The sequence below is a fragment of the Cnephaeus nilssonii genome (genome assembly GCF_951640355.1).
Source record: "Cnephaeus nilssonii genome assembly, chromosome: 16".
Classification (NCBI taxonomy): domain Eukaryota; kingdom Metazoa; phylum Chordata; class Mammalia; order Chiroptera; family Vespertilionidae; genus Cnephaeus; species Cnephaeus nilssonii.
This window is the reverse complement of record NC_137087.1, coordinates 19,570,266-19,586,218: the sequence shown is the minus strand read 5'-3', so window position 1 is coordinate 19,586,218 and position 15,953 is coordinate 19,570,266. Positions and strand designations below refer to the sequence as shown.

At 54.7% G+C, this 15,953-nt stretch overlaps 1 protein-coding gene across 1 annotated transcript in view; it reads left to right on the top strand.

Moving 5' to 3' along the window:
• Nucleotides 1-15,953, top strand: part of LOC307112525 (cadherin-23-like) — a gene marked incomplete at both ends in the record, with an annotated part of 282,465 nt that overhangs the window by 234,452 nt on the left and 32,060 nt on the right. The window contains 6 exons of the mRNA XM_079793252.1: nucleotides 1,694-1,931; nucleotides 3,309-3,414; nucleotides 6,058-6,185; nucleotides 9,385-9,457; nucleotides 11,485-11,601; nucleotides 14,851-14,963. Coding sequence (XP_079649378.1) covers nucleotides 1,694-1,931; nucleotides 3,309-3,414; nucleotides 6,058-6,185; nucleotides 9,385-9,457; nucleotides 11,485-11,601; nucleotides 14,851-14,963 — 775 coding nt within the window. The remainder of the gene's footprint in view (nucleotides 1-1,693; nucleotides 1,932-3,308; nucleotides 3,415-6,057; nucleotides 6,186-9,384; nucleotides 9,458-11,484; nucleotides 11,602-14,850; nucleotides 14,964-15,953) is intronic.

The following is a 15,953-nucleotide window of genomic DNA, read 5'->3' as shown; positions in this document are numbered from 1 at the left end:
GGTTGTTTGGGGTCTTTTGTGGTTCCATACCAATTTTAGGATTATTTGCCATTGGAATTTTGAGAGGGATTGCATTGAATCTGTAGGTTGCTTTGGATAGTGTGGACATTTTAACAATATTAATTCTCCCAGTCCATGAGCACAGAATAGCTTTCCATTTCTTTGTGTCGTCTTCAATGTCTTTCCCCAGTATCTCATAGTTTTCAGTGTATAGACCTTTCACTTCCTTGGTTAAATTTATTCCTAGATATCTTTTTTTATGCAGTTGTAAATGGGATTGTTTTCTTAATTTGTCTTTTTGACAGTTCCTTATTAGTGTATAGAAATGCACAAGATTTTTATATATTGATTTTGTATCCTGCAACTTTGTCGAATTCATTTATTAGTTCTAATAGTTTTTGGTGGAATCTTTAGTGCTTTCTATATATGGCATTACATCTTCTGCAAATAGTGACAGTTTTACTTTTTCCTTTCTGATTTGGATGACTTTTTCTTTCTTACCTAATTGCTGTGGCTAGGACTTTCAAAACTAAGCTGAATAAAAGTGATGAGAATAGGCATCTTTGTCTTGTTCCTTATCTTAGAGGAAAAGCTTTCAGCTTTTCACCATTAAGTATGTTGTTAGCTGTGGGCTTGTCATATATGGCTTGTATTTATTGAGATACATTTCCTCTGTACCAAGTTTGTTGAAAGTTTTTTTATAATAAAAGGATCTTGAATTTTGTCAAATGCTTTTTCTGCATCAATTGAGATGATCATAAGATTTTTATCCTCTAATGTTTTATCCTGTTAATGAATATCACATTGATTTGTGGATATCACATTCTCATATCTCCGAAGTAAATCCTACATGATCGTGGTGTATGATCTCTTTCATTGAATTCGGTTGGCTAATATTTTGTTGAGGAATTTTGCATCTGTGTTCATCAGGAATATTGGCCTGTAACTTACTTTTCTTTTAGTGTCCTTGTATGGTTTTGGTATCAGGTTGATGCTGGCCTCATAAAATGAATTTATAAGTGTCCCCTCCTCTTCTATTTTTGGAAGAGTTTGAGAAGGATTGGTGTTAATTCATCCTTGAGTGTTTGGTAGAATTTACCAGTGAAGCTGTCTGGTCCTGGACTTTGTTTATTGAGAGGTTTGTGACTACTGATTCAATTTCATTAGTAGTTATTTTTTCAGATTTTCTGTTTCTTTCTTGATTCAGTCTTGGTAAGTTGTCTATATATAGGAATTTATCCATTTCTTCTAGGTTGTCCAATTTGTTGGCATATAATTATTCATACTAGTCTCTTATGATCCTTTGTATTATTGTGGCATCAGTTACAAGGATCTCTGACCATTACAGTTCTCCAACATCTGACTGTCCAGGAGGCAGAAACTCCTGTTTGCAGCAAAGGAGGGTCCTTCTTCCTGAATTTCCTCTTTGAGTAAATCAACCCTCTCCTGCCCTTTCAGTACCTGACACGTCACCTCCCAGGTGGTCCTGACTCCTGCCCATCACCTTCTACCCAACTCCCCATTACAAACAGATGCTCTTCTTATTGAGGGCAAGTTAAAAAGGCAGAGTTCAGACTTCAATTATTTGTGTCTATGTATCGCCTTGGGCAAGGACAGGCTGGTAAATGCAGGCCCTATCTGCAAGCTGCTTTACACCAAGGTGTTCTCTCATCCTCCTTCCTGCCTGACCCAGGTTCTCTCTGGACAAGGACACGGGACTTATCATGCTGATCGCCAAACTGGACTATGAGCTCATCCAGCGCTTCACTTTGACAGTCATCGCCCGGGATGGGGGCGGGGAGGAGACCACAGGCCGGGTCCGGATCAACGTGTTGGACGTCAACGACAATGTGCCCACCTTCCAGAAGGATGCCTACGTGGGTGCCCTGCGAGAGAACGAGCCTTCCGTCACACAGCTGGTGCGGCTCCGGGTAAGGTGCCAGGCTTTCCTGCAGTCCGGCCGTTCATGTTACCCTCTGTCTGTGCCTTCTTCTTGGCGATGCCCCTGGGAAGCCACTGCAAGAGCTGTGAACCTCCCGTCACAAAGAAGTCTACCAGATTTGGGGTCACGTTCTTGGTCTGTGTGAGGACATCACCTCATGTCCTTGGTTACCAAGTGCAGCTAGTGTCTGCCTCAGCTCAAATGTCAGGTCACCATTCAGCAAAAGGCCGCCCTCTTCATCTCCCTTGGCAAGTGCTGAGCAGTTTCTAGTGCGAGGACCCCCATCCAAACCCTTCAGCGGCTGCCTAGAATCAGGAGCCGCTGTCGCTGGCAGGGACCAGAGGCCCTGGGCACAGCCACCTCACAGGAAGGGAAGCAGGCGGGAAGAGGGGGCCTCAGAAGGCACAGTGATTAGCAGAGTAGTAGAGGCAGGACTAGAACTCGGGACTCTACACTCCAGGTGTCCTCCTGCAGCGCGCCCCCAGCATGCTCCAGTGACCTCTGCCCATGAAGCTGCTCAGTGTCCTCACACCCCTTCCTCCCTCTGCCCACCCAGAGTGACGGGACCCAGGGCCTCCCCTTAGAGCTTGTTTCTGAAACAAGGGGGAGGAGGTGGGCAAGGAGCCACATGGAAGACAGGACCGTGTGCCCCCCCCAGCATAGGTCATGCTCCCCACAGGGCCCTGCTCTCCCTCCTCCCTCCCCACTCCGCTCCTGTTGCACCCAGGGTGCGGGCGAGCCCTTAGGCTCTCTTCAGTCAGACATTGGGAAAGAAGCTGCTTCATCAGCCGCCCCAGGAGACAGTCAAGGGGAAGAAGGATTTGACCCCATCCCGAGTGCCTTCTTCCCTCCTTGGCATTTATGCATTTATTAGATACTTACTGTGTGCAAACACCATGCTGGACTCTAGGTATGCAGCTGCAATCAAGATACACAGGTTCCTGCTCGCAAGGAGCTAACAGTCTGAGCAAGGCAGGCAGAAATTATACAGGAAGTCGGGGGACCTGATGGGGTGGGTGCACAGCACAGGGCCCTGACCCAGTGTCGAGGTCAGGGACGGCCTCTGTGCAAGCTGGGACTGAAGGGGCCGGAGGTGGTCCTGCCAGGTGTGGTGGAGACCCTCTCCGTCCCCTGGGTGAGGCCTGGCCTTGCCCACTTCTCCCGAGACCTCCAGCCTGCCCTCCAGATCCCCAGGATAGCTCCTCACTCAACGTGAGGCGTGTCTGCTGGGAGCCAGACAGTAGCCTCCAGCTGCAAGGCCAGGAGGGTCTGATCACCCAGAAAGGGGGCGCTGAGAGGAACCCGCCCTCCCCTCCCACCCACCCTCCCCTGGCTCACAGGGCTCTGTCCATCCTCTTCCTTCCAGGCAACAGATGAAGACTCCCCTCCCAACAACCAGATTACCTACAGCATCGTCAACGCCTCGGCCTTCGGCAGCTACTTCGACATCAGCGTGTATGAAGGCTATGCAGGTACAGGGGGGCAGGACTGGGGGTCCAGCCGGGAGGAGGGTTGGCAGGTGGGAACCGGATTGCACACTCACACCTGTCTCAGAAGGGGGCTCTCTGACTCTCAGACGCGCTGGAGCATTCTGGGAGCTTCCCCGTAGCTCCCGTTGGCTGGAGCAGCACGTGGCATGCGGCCACCCTTCCGTGGATCAAGATCTCTGTCTCAGAGGGGCCAGATTTTTCTCTGGGTCTTAGGCCCATGGCCAGCCAGGCGGCTGGTGTTCCCACAACCTGAGAGGTCCCCATTTCTTCGCAAGGCTGTCCGGGTAGACCTGTGGGGTGGAGACTTGTTAGTCCAGCGTCCCCATCCTGTGGGCTTCCTGCGACTGCCCCCCACCCCCTCTGAGGACGAGGCCCTTCCCTGCGTGGCCCAGGCACAGTTCCACACTTTGGACCCTGCCCTGCCTGCCCGCTGTGAGTCCTGAGCCCTAGAGCCTGTGAAAGGCGTAGCAGCAGCAGCTCAAGCTCCACGATCCCCTGAGGCCACCTCTTTATTTTCAGACTAGAGGCCCAGTGCACGAAATTCATGCACGGGGGGGGGGGGTGTCCCTCAGCCCAGCATACACCCTCTTCAATCTGGGACCCCTCACAATCCAGGACTGCTGGCTCCCAACCCCTCGCCTGCCTGCCTGCCTGCCTGCCTGCCCCTAAACACTTCTACCTGCCAGCCTGATCACCCCCTAATCACTCCCCTGCCGGCTCGATTGCCCCCAACTGCCCTTCCCTGCTGGCCTGGTCACCCCTAACTGCCCTCCCTTGCCAGCCTGGTCGCCACTAACTTCCCTCCCCTTCCGGCCTGGAACCTCCCAACTGCCCTCCCTTTCCGGCCTGGTCCCCCCCAGTGGCCCTCCCCTGCAGGCCTGGTCCCTCCCAACTGCCTTCCCCTGCTGGCCTGATCGCCCACAACTCCCCTCCCCTGCTGGCCAGCTTGTGGCGGCTATATTGTGTCCACATGGGGGCGGCCATCTTTGACCACATGGGGGCGGCCATCTTGTGTGTTGGAGTGATGGTCAATTTGCATATTACTCTTTTATTAGATAGGATGAAGCAACTGGGACACAGAGACAGGGAGCCACTTGCCCGAGGTCACACAGCAAAGCTATCCGGGGAGGCCCTTGTGACCTAGCTCTCGGTTGCCTCTCCAGCCTTGTCTTCTGGCACTTCCCCACCCACCACCGGAATCTGGCATCTCAGAACCCTCTCTTTGAATCCTCCTTTGAGAGTGGCCACTGCCTTGTCTTTGCTGAGTCTGCTTTGCTCCCATTGCCCACCTCCCTTTACCCGCTAGCTGGCTCTAAGGGCTCATTCAGACATCTCCTCTCTGAAAAGCGTCCCTAATGCGTGAAGATGTGCTCGCTGCCCCCAAGGCAGAAGGGACGTGCAGCAGATGACTCTGAGTCCAGCACTCGCTCCCAGCACCCCACAGCGGTGTCGGAGAAATGCAGTCGCAGAAATCACAGCCCTGGCTCAGATGCTGCCGCCTGACGTTCTCTGTCAAGTCTGTGCCCCTTTAAGAAATGTGACAGTGTCATGCCTCTGCCCACCCGCTCCCCCCCCCCTCAGCTGGAAGGACCTCCCTTAGGTTTTATATTACTAAAGCAATAATTTGATTTCTGTTTTCCAAATAGAAAGTGGCAATTTAATATTGTTGCCGTGCCTTTGCAGATTACCCATGCCCCCTCTCCCAAGCCGATCTGCCTTCCCATCCAAAACCGAGAATCAGTGGGTTCACGCAAAAGGGCACTTGTGGTGAGAGTTCAGGCTGTGCAGGGTGGGGATGTTTGAGGTCTTAGCGCCCCCTCCCCCGATCCTGCCTCTCCACCTCTGTCCACCTCTGGTGTTAGGGGTCTTCACCCACCTTCGAGCAGAGTCTGTGAGGGTAAGTTCTGCAATGCCATACACCAAGTACCCCCCCCCAGGGGTCTACAGACACCGAGTATCCCCCAAGGGGTCTACATAGTGCCCAGAGCGGCTACTGGAGCGGCATGAAGAGCCTGTAGGTAATGAGAGGAGGGAGGGAGAGGAGAGAAATGGGGAGAAAGGCAGTGAGAGGAAACGACAGGGAGCTGCCACCTGTACCCCACTATCTGCTCCACCCCTGGCAGCCCCGACACTGGGCAGTAAAGGGGAAAGCCCATTAACTGGAGGGCATCAGGAGCAGTGACAGGGACAGGACTAGAGAGCCTGCGCATGACCTGCCCTCCAGATAAGTGCCAGGTGAGTGGGTGAGACAGACAGAAAGACAAGGAGGAATAACACTTTCCGGGAAAGAGCCTGGGCTCTGGATTCAGACAAACCTGGGCTCAAATTCTGGCTCTATTGAGTTCCTAGCTGTGTGTCTTTGGGCAAGTTACTAAACCTCTCTGAGCTTGGTTCCTTCATCTGTAAAGTGGGGCTTACATTACCACCAGAGTCGCTACACCTGGTGGCCTCGCATACCAGGCAGTCAGTAAACCTAAGTCAAGACCGTGAGGCTCCAGGAGTTCAGAGGCAGGAGGGGAAAATGAGGCAGAGCTGGCCTGGTCATGCCAGCTGTCCCCTCCTGCCCAAAGGAAGCCCTGGCTGGATGGGTATCTGCTTACAGGGGCCCTGTCCCTGTCATTTCAGTGATCAGTGTGAGCCGCCCCCTGGATTACGAGCAGATACCCAACGGACTGATTTATCTGACGGTCATGGCCAAGGACGCTGGCAACCCCCCTCTGAACAGCACTGTCCCTGTCACCATCGAGGTGTTTGTAAGTACCCAGGGGTGCTGGCCTTGCCCTCCAGGGTAAGGGGTGGCGAGTGCTTCCCAGGGTGCCAGGGGTCCCTCCTGAACCCTGTGTCCCCAAGTCCTTGACTGTCCCCACAGCTCAGGGGCGTACCTGGCAGACCATCCCGAAGGCTGTCCTAGCAAACCTGCCAGCCTGGCCAGGGAGGTCTGGGGCCTCAGGACACCCTGTCAGGGCAACGGGAGCTGGAGGACACGTCAATGGGTTCCCTCGTCTAGAGCTACATTCTGCGAAGTTCAAGGGAATTCCTGAAGGCCATCTCCTCTCCTGTCTCTCTCCCCCTCTTTCTTTTCACTTCCTTTTTCTGCTCCTCTGAAGGTCTAAAGGGGCCTGAAACCAAACCACAGCTTGTCGGACATGAATATCACGCACACCTTAGTGGGTTTAGTGTCTGAAATGATCAGTCACTGAATCTGTCTCCACACTGGCTCATTGGCCCTGTGCAGCTCCCCCCGCCTCCGGGGGATGAGATGGTGGTGACGAAAGCGCCCCCCTCCCCATCGCCCAGACCCTCCAACACTGCACATGCACAAGCCTGCCCCCACCTCATAGAGGCGGCTGTCTGCAGGAGAGGGCGAACATGTTGATGGAAGAGTTAGCACGTTACCGATTCCAGGAGAATGAGATCAGATTGTCAGGTTACGAGATACGCTGTGATTTGACATATGCTCAGGACAATATCTCGCCCAGAGCTGGCTTGCTGGCTGACCTCCCTGTCCTGGCTGGCTTTACCAACAGCCCCTGGTGCTGCCCTGCCCCTAGCTTCGTCCTCGCAACCTGAGGCTCCAGGGCCAGCTGCCGAGTGCCAAGGTCCTCATCTGGGCAGGGGACCCTACTTGCTTACGAAATAGGATGGGGCTGGCAGTGAAGGAAAAGCTGAGAGTGGGCACATGGAGCAGGATTTAGGGGTGGCATGGGAGGGTGAGGCAGTGCAGAACCGGGTGCAGCAGAGGGAAGGGCAGAGAGTCAGGCTGCAGGAGTGGCAGGGAGGATGGGAAGAGATCCGCAGGAGCCTAAACACCTGCCCGCTTGAACCTGCACCCTCCCACCTGAAATGCCAAGGCTATACCAGCGAACTAGAATGATGCCCTGCCAATCAGAACCACGTCCTGGTACTCTTTTAAAAAAACTTTTTTTTTCAATTAGAGTTGACATACAATATTATATACGTTTTAGCTATGCAACATAGTGATTAGAAGTTGCACAACTTCTAATATGCAACTTACAAAGGGGTTACCCCGAGTCTAGTACCCACCTGACGCCAGACATAGTGTTACATGTTATTGGCTATGTTCCCCCAAAGCTGTCCTGAGGGTCAGAAGGGGCTCCGCACTGTCCTTCCAGGGCTTCCCTGACCCCCCTACTCCCCCCTCATCCCCCGGCAGGAGGAGGGTCTGGCACAGAGACAGGGGCCACCCTGGCTGTGCGTGAACCTCGTCTCTCAAGCAGGACTTTGGGATGTGTAGTCACTTGTGTCTAAGGACCATGCTTGAAAAGGTCACCGCCTTTGGGTTAATTTTGCACGTGGGTGGTTTTTAAGTAGCTGTCACTTGTCTGAGCCGCCTTCTCCCTCCACCAGGCAGTTGACGGCAGCACTGACTGCACAGGGTGGGGGTGGGGAGAGGCAGATCCCAGCGGCAGGGTTCTGGAAGGAGGAGGGGATGGCTGAGAGGGGCCAGGTGACTCCTCTTCATCCACTGCTTGTTGGTTTTTAATAAAGAAGTCAAACTCGGTTTGTAGATTTCCCATTAGGGGACAATAAGCTTTTGTAGAGGGAGCCGCTGAATTAGAACTAATAGCGAATGCAGCACCAGGATCCGGGGAAATATCACCGCTAATAAGTTTCTGCCTCATGCTCTGTCACTGACATTCTCGGCGCTGTTTCGTGCAGCCAAGCAGAAGGCTTAAATAGACACACATATGGGGCACCCGTGCCGCGCCAGGGGACACCCGGGCACGCTGCTGAGGCACTGGATGTGTGGCGAGGCCTCCCACAGCCAGTTCGCTGAGACGGGGGAGAGGGGCAGATCAGCATCAGCCAGTGTGCAGCCCAGAGGCAGGGCCGCACTGGGAAAGAAGTGTGTCCCTACCCGGCACCCACAGTCCCGGTAGGATGGGATTCTCTGACGTCCCGAGGGGTGGACAGCCCCATATCATGCCTCCCTCGCGTTCACGTTTGATCAGCCAGAAGTGACTCCGGCCAAGGGGGTTTACTGAGGAGTCTTCCTCTTCGGAGCTCCCAGTTCTGGGGTAAAGGAGGCCCCTGAGCCTGCATCGTGGCTCGTGGGGAAAGCGGAGAAGGCTCCGCGTCGGGGTGGGGGCAGCAAGGCTTGCTCCAAGATGGAGACGGGGGCCAGTTCTTGTTGAGTGATGGCAAAAGGCAGGGGGTGAGGGTGAGAGTCTTAAAGGGTAGGAACGTCTCCCTGATGGTGGAGGGAGGTGGCGTGTGGACGAGCAGGAGCCAGGCTGCACCTGGCCCCGCCTGCTGCCTCAGCCCCTGGCCACTGGCCCTCTCACCTGTCACTGGGGGAGGCTGGGCCAGAGGAGGGGGTGCTTCAGATCTGAAGGTGGTGGTTCTGGGCCAGGACGCGCCAGGGGGTGGAGGAGCCGTGCTCCTGTGAAGGTGCAGTGGGGTCTGGAATTCAGGCCGGGAACCCACCTGAGCCCTGCCTGCATGCCTCAGTGTCTTCCTGGTTGGGCTGCTCCTTTCTCCCTTCATTTCTGGGCGGGTTTCTAGAACCTTCCACCATCACCTTGGCAGAGCTGAGGAAGAAAGTCTGAGGAGGCATCCCCGTCGTGGGGCCGATGAGCTGGGAGAACTGGAGTAAGCTCGGAGCTCAGCTTCCTCAGGAAGACCGACGGGAGAGCAGGGGCTGGGAGTGGTAGGCAGTCCCGACTGCTGCCTTCTTTCTCCATCTCCCTGGTCCTCACCGTCCCTTCCTGACCCCCACATGCTTCCCCAAGGCCTGTCCCACCTCCTTGAACTGTAGCTTAGCCAGAGGGGCGCCTGGCCCCACATGACACCTGCCTGGCTCCAGTTATACATGGGGGCCAGAGTACCTTCGTGCCAGCCATGCCCAGCCCCCGTTTGATGCCAGCACGGGATAGCTGACCAGCCCCCACTGCCGCCCTGGCTCCTGCAACCTGTCTGTCTGCTTTGCAGGATGAAAATGACAACCCTCCCACCTTCAGCAAGCCTGCGTACTTCGTCTCTGTGGTGGAGAGCATCATGGCAGGTACGGGCCCAGGCAGGCGGGCGTGGAGGCAGAGATCACGCATGGCACTGCGGGGGGCTGACCTGGCTTGTCCACCATGGCCCTCCCTGTCTGTCTCTCATGACCAGTGAGGGGAGCCTTTGGAGAGGCTCAGTTATCTGCCAGCCAACGGTTGCTTACAGAGCACCTACTATGTGCAGCCGCTCCACTAGGCACTTGGTCTCTGCTCTCCTCCAGCTACAGTCTAGCAGGGAAGACAGTAATCATTGATGACTAATCCAGCGACCTTGGTTGAACAAGAGGGTGCAGAGAGTTCTGAGATTACGATGCTGTGAGCCAGGTCCCAGGTGCCATGATGGCCAAAAGGTGGCCTTGGAGGGTGGCATGTGTTCCATTGTGAGGACAAGAGTAGGAGGCTCATCCCTCGGTCGTGGCTCAGGCTCCAGGGCTCAGCTTACAGACCCAGGGCCACAAGCTCCACATTCAGGATCCAGGCAACCTGTTGGGACCTCAGGGCAGGCTGGCAGCTTCGCTTGCATCCAGAGAGGACATTCTACAGGGCATGTATCAGGAATTGCTGAAGCAGCTAGAGGAGTCAGAGAAGCTAAGGGGTCAGGGTAAGGTAGAGTTGGGGGACACCTGGAGGAGTCAGGGTCAGCTGGGGGAGTCAGGGTCAGCTGGGGGAGTCAGGGGCAGCTGGGGGAGTCAGGGGCAGCTGGGGGAGTCAGGGGACAGCTGGGGGAGTCGGGGTCAGCTGGGGGGAGTCAGGGTCAGCTGGGGGGAGTCGGCGGCAGCTGGGGGAGTCAGGGTCAGCTGGGGGAGTCGGGGGCAGCTGGGGGAGTCAGGGTCAGCTGGGGGAGTCAGGGTCAGCTGGGGGAGTCAGGGTCAGCTGGGGGAGTCAGGGGCAGCTGGGAGAGTCAGGGTCAGCTGGGAGAGTCAGGAGCAGCTGGAGGAGTCGAGGGCAGCTGGGGGAGTTGGGGTCAGCTGGGGGAGTCAGGAGCAGCTTAAGGAGTCAGGGGCAGCTGGAGTTAGGGGTGACCTTCTTTGGCACCATGGAGCCTTCCACAGAGAGCCTCCTGGTACCCCCATGGTATCCGATGATTTGCTGGGTGGTACTAGACTGTACCCAGCCCACCCTCCCCCATCCCAGTCTCAGGCTTCCCCTGGAGAAAGTCACTGCTGACGTGGCCCCTGCATTTCCACCATCCCCAGACTCTGCCGAGGAGAAGCCTCCATCGTGGCACTTAATCCTCCTCAGAGTTGAATACGCTTGGTTAAAGTCGTGTGTCAGGGCCCATGTATCTGTCTCCTGCTTAGGGCAGGACTGAGAGTCAAATCCGAGGCCCCACAGCTACCTAGAAGGGGCCAGAAGGCCCTCCCTGTCCCACAGCACGCTGCCTGGCCCTTACGCCCCCAGGGACTGTTGATGCGTCAGCACAGTAGTAACCACAGCTGCAGGGCAGTGAGCACCACCTGGCCAGGCCTGCGCCTGCGCCTGCATGCTTTATCCGTGGGATCCTCACTAACAGCCCCACCAATGACTTCATGGTTAGACCCATATTACAGAGGGGGAAGCTGAGGCTCGGATGAGTTAAGGTACTTGGCAGAGGTCCCACCGGATTCCAGCCTAGAGATCCACACACTGAACCTGCTCGCCCCGCTGCCAGAGCTGGGTGGCAGGGGGCGCAGAAAGCCCTTGGGTGACTCGGCTGCAGGACAGGCTGCTCTCAGGGTCTGGCCAGGGCATCTGGAGAGGCCAATACCCTGCCCAGGATTCCACCAAGAAAGAAATGAAGGTGAGGGTCTTAACTGGACATTAAATAGAAAATAAAAACTCGAATAAGTTCCCCTTGTGAACAAGATAAAACAAGACCGAAATTGAATATAATAAAGGTAGAAAAATTTGATATGGAGCTTCATTTCTTTTTGACTCAATGTCAAAGTTGGTCAATCTGAGAATATTAATATGGTGACCAGCCAGGGAGGGGTTGGGGAAAGGCCAAGGTGAGCAGCAGATGCCCTCCTCCCCCGCCCTTGTCTCCCGGAAGGAGCCACGGTGCTGATCCTGAATGCCACGGACCTGGACCGCTCCCGGGAGTACGGCCAGGAGTCCATCATCTACTCCCTGGAGGGCTCCTCCCAGTTTCGGATCGGCGCCCGCTCAGGTGAGCCCCGAGCGCTCGTGCTCTGCACCTCAGCTGACTCCTGCCCGGCCAGGACCTGCCTGTGGGTCAGGGCCTCCTCCCTTTCACAGGAAGCCCGTGTTTCACAGGAAACCAGCTTTGAGCACCTGGTTCCATCCCTGAAATAGTCATTTGAGTGAGATGATGGGTCTTACAAAAAAATCACAACCTGAATTTACCCAACTGAAGAATGTCTTCCAGGGGTGAAGAACCCTGTCATGTTTAAAATGTGTTCCATTTTACACGGCGTTCTTCAGGGACACCGTTCTTCAAGCCTCAGTGTACCCCTCCCTCAGCTGCCGACGCCATTTTTCAGTCCTGGCTCCTTTTCCTAACAGTGGGTGTGCCTCGGTTTCCCCACCTAAAAATGAGGATGATCATATGAGGGCTGTTGTGTGAACTCAGTGAGTCATTATGGGGAACACTTAACGTAGTCCCCCACATTGAGTGCTAACAGAATTAGGTGATTATCATTATTCTTTCATTCTTTTCACCCAGGGGCCCACATCCCCTGGCCCTGCTCAGCCCATGTAACTCTCCTTTCTTCTTCATTTCTCTGCTCCTTGAAGCTGGAAGGGAAGGGGTGCAGAAAAAAGCAATAAGAGACCCCAGGCTTTTCATCCAGAAGCGGGAAAGGAATACGAGGCCCCTGGACATTCACTCATACATTTACTCAGATCTCAATGGATATCTGCAGTGTTGTGCTAGGTGCAGGGGTGCAGAATGGAATGAAACATGGCCCTGTCCTCATGGGGTTCTAAGTCAGCTTAGTGGGCACACAGGGCATTCCACTTCTAAGTGCCCATTTCTGTATTGGGTAAGGGAACTGGAGATGCTAAACAAGCAAACCTTGAAATCTCAGTGGCTCAGCACAATAGAAATTCTATCTCCACAGCAGTCCAGTGTTCAGTGGAAAGCCTTCCACACAATGATGCTGGGACCCAGGCCCCTTCCATGTTGTGGCTCCAAAGTCACTGCAGAAGGGAAAAGAGAGCGTGGAGCATTGTGTAAGGAGATGTTTACGGGCCAAGCCTAGCGGTGACATACATCACTTGTGCCCACATCCTACAGGCCGGAACCAGGGAGTGGCCTGCCTAGATGCAAGGAAGGCTAGGAAACGCAGTCCCTGGCCTGACAGCCACTTTGCAGCTGTCGTTCTAGCCTGGGAAGGGAGCGAGATTCTTTGAACATGGGCCATCCCTGCAGGAGGTGTTCAGGAACTGGTGGGCTAATTTAGTCTTCCTGTCACCACGCCTTCCTGATTGAAGTCTGCCTTCAATCTCTTTGGTCCCTTTCCCTGGGAGCTTGGGGAGCAGAGAGCTGGTGAAATGTGTACAGAGACTGAACACATTCGAGGCCATCCTGCGCCTCTCTCTCCACCTCTGACAGCACAGAGGCCTTCCTCCCGGCTCTCAGAAGCTTCCGCCCTCGGCGAGCCCACATTTCCAGGGGGGCTCAGAATAATCTCGTTAGTTAACATGAACAAGTGCTCAGCACTGTTGTAAGTGCTCTGACTCGCATCATCCCATTTCACTTTCTTCGCCACTCTGCGCGAGGCAGGTGCTAGCATTCTCCCCCATTTTCCAGGTGAGGAAACTGAGGCACAGGAGAGGTTAAGTAACTTGCCTGAGGACCTGCAGAAGCCTGAACTTCTGACCCCGGAGCCCAGACTTTAACTGCTACGTTATAGAAAGCCACGTTAGAGCTTCATGCTGCCACCCAGATACCGATCGGACTCATTGACCTTTCAGCGCCCTGCCCTGCCTCCGCCGTCAGGGACCCCAGCTCCACCCCCGCGCTTTTAGTAATGACACGGACATTTTCTTGCTGCCTTAACACAGCTCCTTTCTCTCTGAAGGTGTAAACGTTTTCCTCTTACCTCTTCGGTCAAATTAGCCAAGCCTGCTCCACAAAGGTGGCCTTAATTGGATCTAATTTCCCAGACAGGAAGAGCCATCTATCATGGCGACAAGTTCATGTTTAAAACTTTTTAGAGATTAATTTCTTCCTCGCCCTGCCAATTAATGGACACCACCCCACCAAGGATCATGTCTAGGCGGGCAGACCTTGGCCAGTCTTTCATTCCAGGCCTCAGCACCTTCGCTGCCCTGTCCCTCACCCCCAGCTCCCTTCTCAGCCCTGCACAGGCCAGGGGGCAGGCCAGCATGGAAGGGAGGGAAGTATGACAGTGGAAGGGGTCCCAGGGACCATCTGGCCCAGCTCCCTTGTTTCATGATAAAATAAAACGAGCACAGAGAAGTTAAGTAACTTTCCCGAGGCCAAGCATCTGGGAAGGGCCATAATCAGATTCAAATCTGGGCCCCACTGTCCTCAGAGCGTAAGCTCTTTCCCATGGCCCGTGGGAGATGGCAAGTGGCCCGGCTACCATCGTGTGCTGAAGCTGGCTGGTACTGGCTCACTCCTGCTCTGATAGCTCATTGTATGCACCTCTCCCCAATTCCATGTTCAACGCCATCAAGTTGGTCATTTACAAAGGGGTCCTGGAGGGAATGTTTACACCTTGGAAATGGGCAGAAGCCTCTTTTTCTTTTGGTGAGCTGGGTGTCAAATAGTTGCCAGCACACAACTACCAAGGTGACTGCCATATTTTTGTTAGACCAAAATGTAAAGAAAAGGCAAAAACAGCTGACAAAAGTTGTGGTCTATTGTTAATGTTTATCTTCAATGGAATAATTAGTTTATATGCTAAATAAATTTCAAGGCAATGTAACTACGTTACAGATAATGAAGGAAATGATTTGATAGCTGTGAATTCTCAGTGCACTTTAGGTTGAACCGTCCAGTGATGAGGGACGGCGGGGACATGTGTGACACTCTAGGTGTGTTGGAAGTCTAATGAGAGGTCCCTGGTGTCTGAGCTCGAAGCCAGGTGGCCCTTCTGCCCTGTTTCCCAGCCACCACCTCCATAGTTGGCCTTGATTGTCCCACATTTGAAAATACCTCCTCATCATGGAGTTATGTTGCCCAGCTTTGGGGTTCCAGTTCCCAAGGTGTGAGTGCTCTCCCCTCCCTCGGTGAGCACCATCTCGCCACCCCCAGCAAATATGCACGCACACTGCCAGCTCATTTGATCATCCCAGCACCTCTCTTTCATACTCTCCCTCACTCTGTTTTCCCCTCTCTCCCTCCTCCTTTCCTTGCTCTTCCCTCCCTCCCCAATCTCTCCCTGGCCCACCCAAACCCTCTCTCCCGCACCCCTCTCTCCTGCAGGTGAAATCACCACCACCTCCCTGCTGGACCGTGAGATCAAGTCTGAATACATCCTCATCGTACGAGCAGTGGATGGGGGCGTGGGCCACAACCAGAAAACTGGCATCGCCACTGTGAGTGCCCACCCTCCCGCACCCCCCAGCTCCTCGTTTGCCATCCAGGCCACTGCCCCGGGCTCTCCTTCAGGCTGCACCTCTAGGCCCCTAGGCACTTTGTCCTGAGGTAGCGTGAGGCACCTTGGGAGTGGAGTGAGGATGGCTACCAACTAGATGTCAATCACCAACTTGCTGTCAGCCAAGGTCAGCCCTGGGGCCACCACGTCTATGGGAAGAAAGGTATTCCCACCTGGGACAAGGAGGCACTGGGAGGAGCAAATATTATCTCCTCTGACCCTAAAAGAGCAGCTGGCCAGGTAGGAGAAGGTAGGAGATCCAGAGGCCCCTCCTTATGGGCTCCTAGAGGAGCAGGCATTTCTCTGAGCGGCTCAGAGCCAGAAGCAGGGCCCTTGGAGGGTCCCTGGGGCTTGCACCACCCCACCCCTGACCCTGAGACATGATGCCTGGTTCCCGCCCATGAGCAAGTAGGACCCATGAGGGGCCAGAGCCCCATCCAAGGCCTTGTTGCCCCACCAAGGTGGGCAGGAAGCTAGAGGGAGGATGGTTGAGGGTCCTGACTGAGCTCTGGCTGCAGAAAAGAATGGGGGAGCGGGAAGCAGCAAGCCCCTGTGGGGAAGGAAGCAGGAAGGCTGCTGCCAGGTCCTCCAGTCACCTGCCCTCTGTGACCTTTATGTGCTTCCTTTGGCTCCCCCTCAGGACCCTCCCCTGACCTCTCCCCACGCCCCTCACCCTACCCACAGCAGCTGCCCCAGCCAGTGCCCCCAGCCTTGCCCAGCCAGGGAGGCTGGGGTTGGTATTGGTTGGCCAGGGACTTGGCAGAAAAGTCTCCAGTGCCTTATGCAGTCACAGGAGGCCCCCACTAATAGGATTCCGAGCTCCATAAATAATTTACCTGGTGACAGGTGAGCAGGGAAATTGCTTGGCTTATAGCTGAGACTGACTTGGAAGCTCAAGGGATCCTAATAGACCCTCATCCTAAACCTCCCC